The 16,059-nt window shown below is 46.9% G+C and overlaps 1 protein-coding gene across 4 annotated transcripts in view; it reads left to right on the forward strand.

Moving 5' to 3' along the window:
- Positions 1 to 16,059, forward strand: part of IKZF1 (IKAROS family zinc finger 1 (Ikaros)) — a 90,150-nt gene that overhangs the window by 51,641 nt on the left and 22,450 nt on the right. For 2 of the 4 annotated variants that reach the window (XM_012650640.1, XM_012650641.1), the window contains exon 4: positions 14,253 to 14,513. The exons of the other annotated variants lie outside the window; for them this stretch is intronic. In XM_012650640.1, the coding sequence (XP_012506094.1) occupies positions 14,253 to 14,513 (261 nt within the window). The remainder of the gene's footprint in view (positions 1 to 14,252; positions 14,514 to 16,059) is intronic. 4 annotated transcript variants of the gene reach the window in all.

The raw sequence follows: 16,059 nt of genomic DNA on the forward strand, positions 1-16,059 counted from the left end.
CCATCCTCCCACTGCGTCGCCAGCACTCCTGGCTGCAGCAGTCATTTAGTAGAATTTCCTTCCCTTGTCGTCTTGGCCTACGTGATGCAGTATAAATTTCCCTCATCGGAATAGTATTTGGAATGACAAACAAAACAAAATTTAAGTTTTCACTTATATCAGGGACCTCACACTATGTCATCCTCCCACAGTCCATGACAAGGGCCTTTCTGTCTTATAATTATTTCTCCAGCAATCTTAATTTTCTTCAGCCCTTATTTATTGCCAGAATGTCCCTTTTTCTTCTCTCTTTCTAAACTTTTAAGTTAAGCTGTCTGACTCTATTTTTATTATTGGTTTTTCATTTTCTACCTTACACATGATTCTCCTTAAATTATAGGACGTGGAAGTAATTCTAGAAATGTCATCATAGTACTTCTGTCCACTTGATATCTTTGGAATAAGCAAATATTATTTTTACAAAAATAATAATATTTCTCCCAAAAAAGAATAAGCAAGAAGGATATCACATCCCTTTTTTTACCTGTTGAATGTTTCCCCCCAAATTGTGGTTACCCAGAGATCCCGGGCCAGGAAGTCAGCTGATGTGAGAAAGGACTAGGAGGTGGGGGAGAGAACACCCCAGTCGCAGCATCTGGGAAGACGGCAGATGGCACCAAATCGAGGATTTAAAAGCTGACCCCATAAATGGAACCATCATTCCGAACCTACTGTTTCCTCTCTTGTACGCTTTAGAAGAAAGTCTTTGTCCATTTCTCTTTTTCTAGGGAGCTTTTTCTATCCTAATTGGTTCACTGTGAAAAATTAGAATTGTGTTAATAAAACATAAATAAAACAGGACAGGCAGCCAGTTGTGCTGCATCCAGAGAGCAAGGGCTGGATATCAGTTCATCCCACCCTTCTCCTGAGCTCTCGCACCGACCGTCTGCTCTGGGAAGGAGCTCGGACAGCTGGAATTGGAAGTGAAGCCATGACTTTGGCCATCTTTGGCATGTCCCACCTGAGGCAACCAAAACTGTCCCTCAACCTGACAGTTGACCCTGGAACACCACATGGTTAGTGAGGCCCTTAGAAAGGTCACCACGGCCCCCTTCCTTGATGGAGTGAGTGCCTACCAGGGGCTTCTGGAGTAGAAGGGAAGCTGCACAGATGTAAGGTTACCCGTGGCATTTCCCCTGAGGGCATCTGCCTTTGTTCCTTCACCTTCAGTGGCCTTGCAAAGCAGTATCCCCATTGCTTTCCCCATTTGAGAAACTTGGTGACTGTTGGTTGGGTGTAGCTAATCCCACAGGTCCCGAAGTCTTTGTTGACGAGAAGATGTTATCTTTTTTGCCTGTGGCTTTCTGCTAAGAAAATAGCCACAGTGCCCTTTCCTCGATAGTGCCTGCCAAAGAACCGGGACCTTATAAGTACTACCATGAATCTTCACACAAACCTGACAAAACAGATATGATCATTCCCATTTGGCAGACAAGGAAACTGAGGCTCAGAGCAGTTAGCACTTGACCAACTGCACGTCCAACACTGTCCTCTGGCCCTAAAGCTCATACCTGTTCCACAGTCTGGCTGCCTCTTCCTGCCATGAGTTGATGGGCCACTGCTGTCATCTGCTGACTTGTAAGGTTCAGGGACAGCCAGGGTGTGATGTACCACAGGCCAGAGGAGCCAGAGGACCCATCCCAGCAGAAAGCCAGTCCGTGTGTGCTCCGTTCACGGTAGCTGAGTGAAGGACAACCTGAATGGAAGGATGGCGAGAAGGATTCGCCCCTTTGCTAACTTGGTGGAAATGGACCCAGTTTCCTGGGAGCCCCACTCGTAACCACCATGGGAAATAAAATGCTTTCTGCCATGTACTCTGCAGCTTCTTGTTTACTGTAAGTGGATTTCTGATAGGGTTCAGCTATTTTGGTTATCTTCAGAAGGTAAGAGGCTTCTTAATTCAACCTCTGTATCATGAGCACCTTGTCTGGAGAGCAAGTGGGCAGAAGGGGAAGCCAATTCTGGCCAGTCGCAGCCTGTGAGTGCAGAGGGCTGGAGACCATCAAGCTCTAGAACTGGGCACACTCCCCAGGAGTCTTGAAGGGAGACGATAGGTGCGAATCCCCAGGAGAAGGGTCAGATCCTGAACAGACACAAAGGACAGGCGATGGAGCAGGCCTGCGGGGTCTCCAGACCCGCGAGGCGCAGCCTGAGTAGCGGGAGAGCGGGGTGTGAGGGGGGAGCAGCCGAGCGTCTCTGTCCAGCACCCAGAGATCTCGGGCCAGGAGGACACGTTCAGCGGGGCCAAGGCTCAGTGACGAAGTGAGTGTGTGTCCCACTCGGTGGGGCAGCCGCAGCGCAGTTATGGAGAAGGTATGGTTTGTGAGGTTTCTGTTGGTCTGTTTTTTAGCATTTTGCCAGAATGCTCATCCCTGTGCCTATCGGAATAGTATTGCCTGATGAAGGGTTCGTCGTCGTTCGCCAGTTTCGGGGAGGGGAGTGAATTTTGACACAGGACCACAGGACTGGAGGTTTCTGTCTCAGTATAACAGGGCAGACCTGTGAAACATTTGGAAGGAGATGTGACCCAATAAGAGCAGTGCTGGGGACAGTGATCCTGGTGCTATGGGCAGGGCAGACTGAGAGGGAGCCCGAAAGGAGGTCCCGTGAGGCAAACAGCGCACTCACGTGCCGGACGGCGGGCAGGAAGCGCGGGCAGGATGCGGCGCGGCCGGGCCGCCTGGGCTGGCTGATGGCAGCGGCTCGTGGCCGAGCTGGGATGCTGCGCGATTGGAAAAGAGCAAGAGAGAAAAGGTGTCTCCAAGGACTCAGGGACAATTTTCTGTGTCCGGTGAGAGTGGCGGGAGCCTCGTGTGGGCCGGAACGTGCGGCAGCGAGATGGGGCATCGCCGACACGTGCGGGGCTGCAAGGAGAGCTGGGTCAGGGGAGGAGGACCTGCATCTGGGTGCGCGTGCGCCCGGCATGGAGCGGGAATGGCGGAGCCCCGGGCAGCCACGGCCGGGGCCCGGGCCTGTTTCTGCTTGCCTCCTGCCCCAAACAGTGATGCCCGCTGGGTGGCAGATTCCGCGCTGGGAGCCGTGCAGCAGCCAGGCTGCGTCAGACACAGCGGGACGCTTGCCGTCTGTGAGAAGGAGCTGGTGGAGTGAGGAGGAGAAAAGCGGCAGCAGAGTCGAGACTGTAGGGCGGAGGCAGGCGCCACTGAGGAGTCCCCAGTCACCTGAGGAGCTTAGGTGTGCAACGTCGCACCCACCCCTAGTCCTCAGCTCGTCTGTGTCCTTGGGTCCGACTGGGAACTTGTTTGCATTTTAGCTGCATATTCTGTGACGCTGGCGCAATAGCGCCTTCCTGGAGAGGGCGGTCAGCAGGTACTCGTTAGCGTTCTCGTCCTGTGAGAAAACCCTGAGCCCCCGACTGCAGGGTGGTCTGAGGGAAAAGGTGTCCATCCACAGAATGTGTAGGTTTGGAAGGATTTTCACGGCATCTGGATTTGGTGCCCATTCAGGATTTAACTAGCCCCCTGCAGGAGCGTGGCCCGCGGTGTCGCGTGGGGCGCCGGGTCCCCCAGTCCACCTTCACCTTGCTTTCCCACTGCTGGGCTCTCCCCGGCTCGGTCACGGGTCAGGACCCTTCCACAAAGTGCTAGCTGGAGGCATTGCCAAGGTCCCTGCAAACCGTACTCAGACACGTGAATGAGAGACTGATGAGCTGACAGTGATTGGCAGGTTAGGATGACTTAAAGAATGAGAGCAAAAGTCCGACTAGAGCATATTTCTAAACTCTCTTAAATACGAATCTAAATGTGTTTGCTCTCCCCAGAAAGTTGTCAGTGTTCTTCTTGAACTTGAAAGGGGAGCAGATCTCCTCCCTCTTGTTTTGAACATCGCAAGTGTGTTTCACCTCTCCCTGAGTGACAGCAGCGCAAGAAGTTTATAATTATATGCACAGCTAAATGAAAACTGAAAAGTGTGGTTTGTGGGCATTTCGTGTTTTTCCCATCATGTTCATCAATTTGGCAATCTGAATAAGAATTCAGAATCTGGGGTGTTCACAGCATTTTATATGAAAATATACGTGACGGTTTGGGGAATAGAAATTCCTGCCAAATGAGTTAAAATGACTTTTGATAAAAAGATTGTATTTCAGAAATTTAGAAAACTTAGAGAAACATTTAACACATTTTTTAATCTGTGCTCTTTTATAAAACAATGGCCTGAAATTGGAGACAGAATTTAGACAAATGAGAACAAGGCCGAGAGTTAATCACTGAATGATAGCTTCCGCAACACCGCAGTGACTGCCTCCTACGGCAAGCAAGGGGCCGGCTGAAAGGCAGCACTGTCTTCTGGGCACGTGGAGTCCACACCTGCAAAGCCCCCAAGTGAGTGAGAAGCGGGGCCACCGGGCCTGTGCCACAGCTTGCCAGCAGCGCCGTGGGAACTCCCCCAGCCTGCGCAGCCCCTGGGCCGGCAGCTTGGGGGCGTGAGGAGCTTTCAGGGACCACTGTGCACGCTCACCTCCTCTGTGTCTTTGTTCAGTCCCCTACCCTCGCTGTGGGGCGAGGAAGGCCAGGCTTAGCTGCTGGGCCCCTGAGCTCGACACAGGGACAAAGCTATGGAGGCCCTAGTGGCCACGCCTTCCCAGTCATTGGTTCCTTGTTTGGTAATCAGTTCACTGTTTGGGGGACTCGTGCTAAGTGCACCAGTACTCCCCATGTCCCACTGCAGGTGAGGGCGTGCGCCTGTATGTGTGTGCACACGCACAGGCACACTTGCGTGCGTGCATGTTTCTGCAGCTGCAGCAGCATACGCACTGTGCATTGCCACTCAAGCACCATAAACACAGCTTCCGCAAGGCCTCTGCCACCCAAAGAAGCTTACATGCAGAGAATGTGCATTTTGAATACTGATTATTATGTATTAACTAGGTATCTTAAATTTGCAAACGTACATGCTAACCACCAAGACGGCAAATTCCAGAACTTCCTCTGAGCCCCGTTTTCCTCACTGGTAAAATGGTAATAGTGCCTGCCTCACAGGACAATGTGGGGATTAACAGCTGCTTGTGGGAAATGCTCCATAGTACCTGGCATTTATAAAGTGAGTGGCTACCACAAGACACTGGACTTTAGCATAGAACAGGCCGTTTCCACATGTCGCTGTTGTGCATAATTACCTGTCCATCTAGTATAACATACACTCCTTTTTCTAAACTCAGAAGTTGTGTGGGGCTGGGCGAGGTGGTTCATGCCTGTAATCCTAACACTCTGGGAGACTGAGGTGGGAGGATTGCTTGAGGTCAGGAATTAGAGACCAGCCTGAGCAAGAGAGAGACCCCGTCTCTACTAAAAGTAGAAAAATTAGCTGGGCGTGGTGGCGCATGCCTGTAGTCCCAACTAGTTGGGAGGCTGAGGCAGGAGGATTACTTGAGCCCAAGAGTTTGAGGTTGCTGTGAGCTAGGCTGATGCCACAGCACTGTAGCCTGGGCAACAGAGTGAGACTCTGGCTCAAAAAAAAACAATAAAAATGAAGTTGTATGCATGAACACGGATAATACAGGAACAAGGGTGAGTTCTTATTAATTCAGCTTTACTCTGGGGATGTGGAACAAATTGATAGCTAAAGCTATATTTTGTTTTTCAAACTTTTTGTAATTTTTAGGGAATCAAGTATTTAGGACAAAAATTAACAAATTACTTTGAATTGCACTAGGCAAAGAACTGATTCTCTTGAAAAGTGATTAACGTTTAATGTTAACATGAATAGTGTATTGCAATATTCTTTATATTAACTGGCAGCGTGTGGAGTGGAGAGTGTCCTGGCAGAAGTCGGTATTTCAAGGCTTACTCTTTGATTACCCAAGACTGCACGAGTCCACACCTTCTGGTGGTGAGACCAATGTTAGACCCGTGTTCACTTACAATCTCTAAACTCCTGTGCTCCGTGTACACTGGTAAACGTGGTACCTCCCACTGCTGTGGTCATCGTCACACGTATGACAGGTAACAGCTCTGGCCTCAGAGCTGAAGGGCATATCAGGAAGTTCACTTTCAAATCATAAGCACCATGTGGACATTGTCACCATCATCAGGTGTATCTCAGGGTTTCGTTATTTCAGCAGAGTTTCACACTCTATCACTTGCTCCATTTTCAAGTGGTAATACTTACCCTTTAAACCACCTTTGCCTTTTCTCCCATTGGCTGAGATAGGAGAAGCCCCATCACGTAGCATAACTGAGGTCAAAAGGTTTGTAGAAGGGGTGAGCGCTCCGTCAAGACAGGAATGCAAAGGTTACCGTACACCGGGCTGCGCAGGCCAGCAGGCACATCCGCACGGGGGGAAGCCGGCTCATGACGGCTCTGCTTGTTGGGATTCGTGTGCTGTCGGCCTTATCCATTGGGTTTGAACTGTCAGCAAACAAAATGAACAGATGAAAAGGAAGGGTTTGCTAGGAGATAATTAAGCCAGTCACTTCAAGAAACAGCTTTGGAAGTGTCTCCTAAACTATGTTTGCCCATTATCCCAATAATTTATTAAGTTTTTCATGGGGAAAAAGGGAGGGTCTGTGGTCAGAGAAATTTGGGAAACACTGGTTTAAGCGAAGTTCAAGAGGTCTGTTTCCTGCAGGTCACTTTGGAGAGTTTACTAACTTAGTGTCTCATCCAACAAGTTTAACTTAGCACTGTGCACACAGCTCTAACACTCACTGGGCTGTGAGCCTTGGAAGGAAGATCGTGCGTGGGCGTGCGTGGGCGTGCGTGCGAGTGCGCAGAATCTGCTGAGCCTTCAGAAGTAGGAGCGCACCGGAAAACTGAAGGGAGCACGAGCTGGAGGGTGTGAGGCAGTGGTAGCGCGTACGCCAGCTGCTGGGAAGGACCACTCACAGGAATGGTAGCTCTGCTTGGGGTCAGCGAAAACATTAACTTCTCCCTACCCAGTGGGTTGCATGAACATTTTCTAATTTTCTACAAACACTTTCTAAGAAAAAGCTGAATGAAGAACATTTCTGATACAATCAGCTCATTAAGAGACACACTGTTTTTGCGGAGCTGGGTGCTCTCCCAGGAGATGCTCTGTAATGAGGCTGAAGTCTTGGACCGATTCTGCTGAATGGTTTCTCATAGTTCTAGAATGTTTGGGTTACTACCTCTAAGATGCTGAACCCATCAGCGGTTGCTCCAGACTGCCCTGTATGATATAATGCTGTGATATGAGACCCCGGGGAGTCAGCCTGTTTCCGAGTGATCACTATTCTGTTGCCTATGTGAGAGCCAGCAATAGCAGATGAGTAGCTAAACAATGGTTTTGAGCAATAATATGTTTTTTTAAAAAAATAAAATAAAGCTTTCTGTTAAACTCTTACTGTATCTCTCTAATGGTATCACAACCCAGCTTTCTTTCTGCCTTCTTTATTGCAGTTACATATGGGGCTGATGACTTTAGGGATTTTCATGCAATAATTCCCCAATCTTTCTCTCGTAAGTATATGCTTTGCTTCTAGAACATGGAAATACATGTCATTTCATACTCGGTTTCCATCATGTAAATATTGTGAGTGCATGTTCCTTCATCAACACTTTCCTTCACACTTGAAAAAGGAGATAAATTAAATATTTACCATTCTATTCATTAAATGTCTACCATCAGGGACATCATTTGTGTAATAAAGTACACAAGTAGGGTTTAGGCAGTTGAGCCATGTACTAGGGAGCATGGCAGTGGAGTAACAGTAAGGGTAGGAGTAAGAATAGTACTAATGGGATTGTTACTCTGCTGATGCTGTTGGACTGTTTTGTTCCTAGTGTTGTGATTATCTCCTTTTTATTGAGTGTGAGGATAAAATGGCCATACTTCCTGTCACCATCAAACAACACAATATGGTTTCGAGATAATTTTTACACTTTTGCGGGACAGGGGACAGACACATACTTCCCATGTGCTGCTCTGGAGTATTAATTTCAGAACCACGAAGAGAAGAATCACAGACTTCCAGGCCGTCAGCTGTGGCGCTCGCTGCACGAGCAAGCACACCGTTAGTGCTGGGTGCAGGCGGGGCCTTCTCTGATCTGAGCTGTTAAACCAGAAACAGATGTTCATTTCATTTTTCTTTTTTAGGTATTGAGAGCTGATAAACGATAAATTTTTGGGGGCAACACCCTTGAAGGAGTGTCTTAAAGAATGAAGAGTACTTTTTAAAACTATGCAGCGAGCTCAATATTTAAAGTCATGCAAGTTGTTAGCCCCCCTTGGGACTTAGGTCTTCAGAACCTGCATTAGTAAATTCTCTAATATTGTAAAACAACATCAGAAAACAGTTTGTGTTTGTTAATACTGTAACAATCATGATTACAGACTCTAATTTAAAAGGAATCAAAAATAGTTGAGGTTTCTGACGTCCTGGTTATCAAAAACTACCTGGTGTCTAAAGGATTTAGCAGTGTCAGTCTAAGTATACCCCTTTTCTCACAAACTAGATTGACTACTTTTCCAAATATAAAATTCATAGAAATCTTTCTCTTACTGGTATTCCTTTGATTCTACTTTAAAGCAATAGCTTGATATTTATTTCTGTGAGATATATGTGTATGTATATGTAAAGGTTGATAGATGTGTATTTGTATAAGTGTGTGCTTATGTGAACATAGAAAACATTAAGGTACGAGGACAGAGAAATGATATTGATTTTGTGATGAACAGTCATATTGTTGAAATGTTTTGAGAAGTTAAATGCACTTAAGAGTAAAATAGTATATCCTAAGACATGTTTATGTTAAGTTGAGGGGGGTGTAGGCCCGAGCATACTGTAACGTTGAAGTGGATCCTTTGGTGAAAACTTCAGTCTGTAAAAATTGCTGCATATGAAGATACATTTGGAGTTTTTAAAACATAGATGATATATGTTTTGATATACCTCATCTATATATTAATACAGATATGTTGATGAGGTATTAGTGTCTCTCTTCCTCTCCCCACTGCCGGCAATATTCAAACTGTGATCTCCTGTTCACACTAATGGCCAGTAGATCTCAAGGACTTCCCCACCCCAGCAGCAACCAAACTGTTCTTGGCCAATATCGCCACCCTGTGGTCACAGTGGAGAATTACCCTGTTTGCCCCTTAACACCTCTTTTCTTCCTTCTCAAAAATTAAAAACATAGCCTTTTTGACCTCCTCTGCCTTCTTTATTCCAGTTCGTGTCCCTAGTTACCTGAGGTGAATGTCTATATGCTTATAACTTGTTCCTTTTTTATATTTTCGCTTTTCTCTCTTTTGTCTTTCTTTTCTCTTCCCTTCTTTCCATTTAAAGGCATTAGACATCAAATAAGGAGAAAAGCATTTCTAATCATGCACCTTGACAAAAAAAAAAAAAACTCTACATTTTAAATGCTATTAAATTATAGTAAATGGTTCCATTGACCTTTAAAATACCTAAAAGTTTCATAAGTCTATTTTAGAGGCAACACAAAAACATACAGATAAATCTCCTGTTCATCTCGAATTTTCATTTGATTACCATGATTTAAGATATATCATAAATGTTTTTATTTCACTTGATTTTTACTTGCTAGTCATGAGTGTTGCAAGAATAGACCTGTGTCACATTTTTTATTTAAAATACTGAACATTTCAAGCTCACATGGCCCAAACTCATACTGCAGTGATATTTCGGACTGTCTTTTCCATGGAGAAATGCATTCTAAGTACCAAACATTTACTTTTCCAGTAAATGGAAAAGTATTCTAAAAAGGAAAAGGAAATGAAGAGGAAACATAACCCATTTGTAAGCTGGGGACTGCCAGTGTACATTATACCTATGCATTAAACAATGATTAATTATTTGTGAGTGCATATAACACTTGGCAGCAATTTCAGGCCTCTAGGTTCTTCAATTCTAAATTTGTCTGTAGATTCCCACCTTACATTCATGGGCATGGGGTCTGTCTTAGGACTGTTGGGTAACTAATAACATCGAGGTCCTCTAAGATATGACAGTAAAATTTTAATTTTTCCCATTTTTAAATAGCATCTGGGAAGGAAAGTAGTTTTTGACTGGGGGTTTGAAAACATCCACTCTTAATATAAGCCACATTTATTGAATAATAAAATTGGGCCCCTGTCCATTATCTCTAAGTCAGTGGAAGAGCCCAGGGTGGGTCTGAGCCAGAGTGTTCTGGGGGAAAGAAACGGACACGTCTGCATTTCACGTTGTATATTTAATCAGTTCAGCGTCGCACCGAGCTCAACATTTTTTTAAGTAGTAGGGGAGTTCACAAAGTATTTATAAGCACATTCCCTATATTCGGGGAGAGTGCTCCATTCCCTGGAAACAGCTCCCCAGCGAGGCAGCTCCAGGTCCAGGTAAGTGGAGGGGTTGGAGCAGTTCGGGTGTCAGACAGGGCCAGTCAGTGGAGCCCTGGCTGACTTTCCGTGGGGACAAATCCATGGGGTCGACCAAAACACAATCAATGCAGATTTGGTGCATACTCACTATTTCACAGTATTATTTAGGGGACAGGTCTGATGTGCACCATTTAAGGATCGTTATTAAGAAAATGAAAGGACTCCTCATGTGACATTCTAACAGAATAAATTAGGAGCCTCGCATATCCCTTTGGGCGGAGTCCAGGTTACCTTAGTATGAGACTGCCGGACGTGGGCGGCTTCAGTAAATGCCCATGATCCGCCCAAACTCCTCCTTCATTAGTGGAAGCCACTGGTGTCATTGCCTTCTGTAGGTGGATTTCGAAATCTTACTACGGGGCCCATGGAAGCTCATACCCACCTGCCGAGCCTCCCCACGAGTGACGTGTAGACTGCCATCCACAGGCCAAACCCCACTTATTTTTTTCTAGGTAAAGGAAAGGGCCCTCAGAGGCCTTGTCTCACTCCTGGAGGGGGCGTGCTGGTGGGGGCGTCCACAGGACTGCGGGGGCAGCAGGACCTGAGATGGGGCGCCTGCCAGCCTCCAGGGCCTACCCTCTGCCTGCCTGTGCAGAGGCCTCCCGCTGCAGGACCGCCGTCTTGCGTTTATCGCCCGGTTGCCTCTCCTCAACGCCTTCTCTTCGCTTTTAGAGCCAGACTGAGGAAGCGCTAATCCCGGTGGCCAGGGTGCTCTCTCCTGGCTGCTCCCTGCCCAGCCTCTCTGGCCTTTGCTTTCTCTGAGCCGGGTGTGTCCAGGGCCGTCGACATTCCTTGCAGGAATTGGTTTCGGTCCCCAGGACTTCCTTTCCTAGGCACCCGCTCCCGCCTGTGCTGGCCCTTTTCACAGGAGGCACAGTCAGGGGCCATGCCAGGGACTCCAGATCTCGGTCGGTGCAGGACTCCAGAACCGCTTCTTCAGCTGTTCCTTTTCTTCCAGCCACATCACGGATTGAGCTCGCCTTCAGCGAAAACCCCAGAAAACTTTTGCTCACTAGCATGTGGGAAGCCGAGACACCCTCATCCTGATCGTGTGTTTTCAATTTCACTAGACCTTACATTTATGACTATTAGGTTTCAACTTTTGAGATCCAGTGTATATTTTGCAACTTGGCTCCTGCCGTTGCTGCGACCCTGTGTCGTAGCTTCCATGGAATCATAATCTGCTCCACTGCGTTCTAGAAGGCCCGAATCTCATTCTAAAAACGATAAGATGGATGATTAGAAATAATCCCAGGTTAAGGAGTGCACAGATCTTTGCAGCTTTCCCGTGTTTCTAGGGCAGGCTGGTGCAGACACAGGACAGCAACGAGAGCCTAGGGAATTCGCTTCCACCCAAAAGATACACAGCCCCTACCTGAGAATACGGATTCCAGACAGCTGAGCAATAATTAAGCACCATTGCCAGAACGGCCAACCTGTCTCTTTTATTTTCCACATCTCTTGTCTCTGGCAGGTGGGAGGGGTTAGCGGGAGGCCGCTCGGATGCAAGGTGCTGAGCCTCTGATCTCCAGTCTCGCAGGGCAGCACACTGGAGGGCCCCCACTGCTGGACTTCTCAGCGCAGGATAGCGTAATGCCAGGGTCTGGCGTGAAGAGACAGGTGGCACAGTCCAGCCTGGAGGCACATCCTCACTTCTGGGGTCTTAAAGTCTACCACTGAGGCTGTGGCCCATGTTCTAGTTAATTTATTTTATTCCTTTATTTGTGTGTCTTTCCTCCGAAGAGCTAGTAGGAAAACACTGGCAGGCAGGCAGCCCTCTGTATCCATGGGTTCTGCATCTGCAGATTCCGCCAACTGTGGGATGAAAATACAGTATTTGAGGAATGTGTAACCCTCGGATATGAGGGCAGACTTTTCACATCTGTAGGTTCCATGGGGCCAACTATGGGACTTGAGCATCCACAGATTTGGTACCTGTGGGGTCCTGGAAGCAATGCCCTGTGGAACCCGAGGGACATCTGTATAGTGGTTAGGACTTTGGGGGCTGGAGCCAGGCTGCCTGCAGGTACCTCCCAACCCTGCCACTTGCTAGCTGTGTGACCTTAGAAAGTTTTCAACCTGTTTGTGCCTCAGCTCCTTCAGCTGTAAAATGGGATAGTAATAGTTCTTCTTTTATGGAGTTGTTGTGAAGGTTAAACAGCTGTGTGCTGGCATGTGGTGTTGGGTCAGGCAGAGCCTCACTCCATGGGATGGCTGCACTGGGACTACCAGGGTGTCGACACATACGACAGTTGACAGGGGCAACCATTGGCGCGTGGCTCCGCCTGCCACGTCCCATCACTGTCCTCCCCTAACTTCCCATGTGTTAACTCTGATGGGCCAGTGCTGTGGTGGCTTCCGTTTTTCACAGATGAGAAAATCTTGCCCAAGATCTCAGAGCTTCTGAATGGTAGACTGAGATTCCAGACCAGGTAGTTTGATTTCGTTGTCTGGACTCTAGATCTCCAAATAAGAGGACTTTGTTGAATAAAACAAATTGAGAGTGTTATTAACGAAGTTGCTTATTTAAAACAGTTGTTCTCAGTCCTGAGTATACATTAGAATCCCCTGGAGGGCTCACTGACACACAGATTGCTGGGCCCAGCTGGGGTTCTGAGCCAGCAGGTCTGGGGTGGCCCCTACAATCTGGGCGTCCAGCAAGTTCTTAGGTGATCCTGATGCTGCTTCTCCAGGGACCAAACTCTGAGAACCATTGATTGAAAATATCCATCAAAAATTATGCAGTCTTGATTGTCATCTATCTCGTTGACTATTTTACTTGGCAAAATTTACCTGCCTGCTCTTTTTAGTCTGCACAAATGATGATTATAAAATGATGGCTTTGGGCATAACTGCAGGTTCTGCTAGTCCTTACGGTGTTGGATTCATCGATTCGCTGTTGGTGTCTCAGAAGCATGCAAACGAAATGTCTCTTATTTTCTTTAGGAAGAAAAATATGCAGATGACGTTATCACCCTGCATGTGACTTAGAGGAGATGATGACACAGAGTAAACAGTGGAGATTGTGCCCGTTGACACCAGTCTCTCTCACACACACACACACACAAACACACACACACACAACCATGTTTGTCCTTGGAAAGCTCTTCCAGAAATCGGCAGTCATAAACTATCCCAAATAACCCTTCAGCAAAAGGAAGAAATGTAAGAAATGACACCTCTCCTTGGGAACACAGGATTCGTTTACGTCATTGTAAGATAAAAAGGAATTAGAATGATCATGTGCCAAAGAGACAGAAGGGTCCTCCAGGAGTCTCGCAGGGACCTGTGCTCAGAACTCTGAGTGTGCGTTTGTGAGTTTTGTCCCAAAGTCCATCACTATTTTCATGAAACGAAAAAAAGAAATTTTTCGGACTTGATAACCACTGTCTTAGGGATTTTGACAAACAAGCTCACACGTCCTAGCGAGTCGGATCGTGTGACCCAAGCCATTGCTCACACTCTAGGGCAGGGAGCTCGTCTGGCAGAGCGGGTGTAGGATCTGCCTCAGACCTGTGGATCCGGTGACCTTAACCTGCCTAAAGTGAGGGCCCAACTCTAAAGTGTGGACTTTATAAACAGCTTTTTCATGCATTTTCAGACACTCGCCATTCGGGTCTGTGGAGAGGCTGGTAGGTCCTCCCTACAGCCTGCACCCTCGCCCGTCCACCATGTGCCGCAGAGCCCGCTCCAGGCCGAACACAGAGGGAGCTCAGGCCAGCCCCGTTGATATATGCCAAGAACGTCTGTTTAGTAGCTCGCCGCATCTATTTGATTGTCTTTTTGCTGCTATGTTGTTTCGTTGTGGTTTTTTGCAATGACACTGAGTGGCCTCCTGTATTGTGTCTTTCAGCCGGTAATGTTAAAGTAGAGACTCAGAGTGATGAAGAGAATGGGCGTGCCTGTGAAATGAATGGGGAAGAATGTGCGGAGGATTTACGAATGCTTGATGCCTCGGGAGAGAAAATGAATGGCTCCCACAGGGACCAAGGCAGCGCGGCTTTGTCGGGAGTTGGAGGCATTCGACTTCCTAACGGAAAGCTAAAGTGTGATATCTGTGGCATCATTTGCATCGGGCCCAATGTGCTCATGGTTCACAAGAGAAGCCACACCGGTAAGGCCGGGAGCAGTTTTTCCTTCAGTGGCCTGGAGAAGGTCTGTGGGGTGAGGAAGGAGGAAGATCCTGTCTTCCTCGAGGGTTTCAAGCATGTTTCAAACTGATCGGCAGCACAGGTGTTGCAATGGTCGGGTCCAGCTGGGGCTGAGTTATAGTGTTCCTATTCCCGAACAACGTCTAAAAGGACTTCTCAACACATACCACCTCGACCCCACAAACAGAACCAGGTAAAAGTGAACAAACCATTTGAGAAGTCTGTCGAGGGCCTGATACCATACTTGACAAACAGCCTTGGCTGCACCCTTAGGTTGCACGTGCTAAGTAGTCCACCCTCAACAAAACAAAACAAAGAGTACTGATACACCAAAACCTCCTCCTCAGAGTTGCCACTGAGAAACCATGAGTAATATATGTGTTTTAATTTTTTTCAAACTAACAGGGCTTACTTTTTAGAAACATTAGTGAATGGTGGAATAGCAGCAAAATTCAGTTTCTCAGAGAGAGGACGGATCAGTTTTCAAATGGCTCGCCCTCTAACAGGTGACACTTAGAATCAGATAGTTTGGTTGCCTCTAGTTTTCATCTCAATTGATAAAAAAAATTTCACGCCAAGACCCCCGTCTTTTTGCAAGATTTACTGGAGGCTTTCAAAGTATAACTGATATTCGGTATCAAGAAAAAGGAATATGGGCAATCTAGTGTCAGAGAGTTGTGCCCAGGCTTACAAGATGTTCTCTCCCCAGCGGGTGTGGGAAGCACAGCTCGTCTCAGAGACTCGGTTGGCCACATCCTGCCTGCTCCGTGCATCTCTGATAGTTAGTCATGTTGATTGAACAGTCACGGGCTTGTCCAGCAGAACTGTCGAGTCACCACCACTAATGGTGCTAAAGAGTCTTGGAAATAAAATATTCATGGCACACATTTTACCTTTAACTGTAGGCAGGAGGTTTCTTCTGCATTGAACAGAAACTTTACATGGGAAGCTGCCCTAAAGGTGGGTAAAACACAAAAAATTCACCAATTCTAGTGGTCACTGAAAGCTTGGACTTAAAACCTAGAGACCTGAGCCATCACTGCCTGTGCGCTGGCGTTGATAGGTCGTCGTAGGGCTGGCGTCTACCACTGCAGCACCCAGGAGGGGAAGAGAAGATGAAAAGTGCACTTGAGACACCTAGTAAATTCTGTATCTCGGGAAAGTGAGGAAGATGACTTCAGAATCAGAGCCTGGCGTGCCGCTTACGTGGGGCCAAAAATATACGTTTATTGAAAATTAAGCAGGAATTCAGAAAATTTGTTGAGCAAAAAAAGAAAAAGCTAAGTTATCAGAAAATACAGGTATTTGTGGGAGTGTGATTTTTCCATTTGAGTCAAGGCAGTTTCCAAAATGATGTATTCCACTTGTAACAGAAAACCATACATAAATTGATTTTCAGTAGGTATCCATCTTTAATAAAAATTCAACTTCTAAAATTTAGCAAACTTTGCTCTTCCTAATGTTCCCCTAATCCTCAAATTACCCCGTGAGATAGACCCATCACATCCA

Source organism: Propithecus coquereli, unplaced genomic scaffold, assembly GCF_000956105.1.
Source record: "Propithecus coquereli isolate 6110/MARCELLA unplaced genomic scaffold, Pcoq_1.0 Scaffold336, whole genome shotgun sequence".
Classification (NCBI taxonomy): domain Eukaryota; kingdom Metazoa; phylum Chordata; class Mammalia; order Primates; family Indriidae; genus Propithecus; species Propithecus coquereli.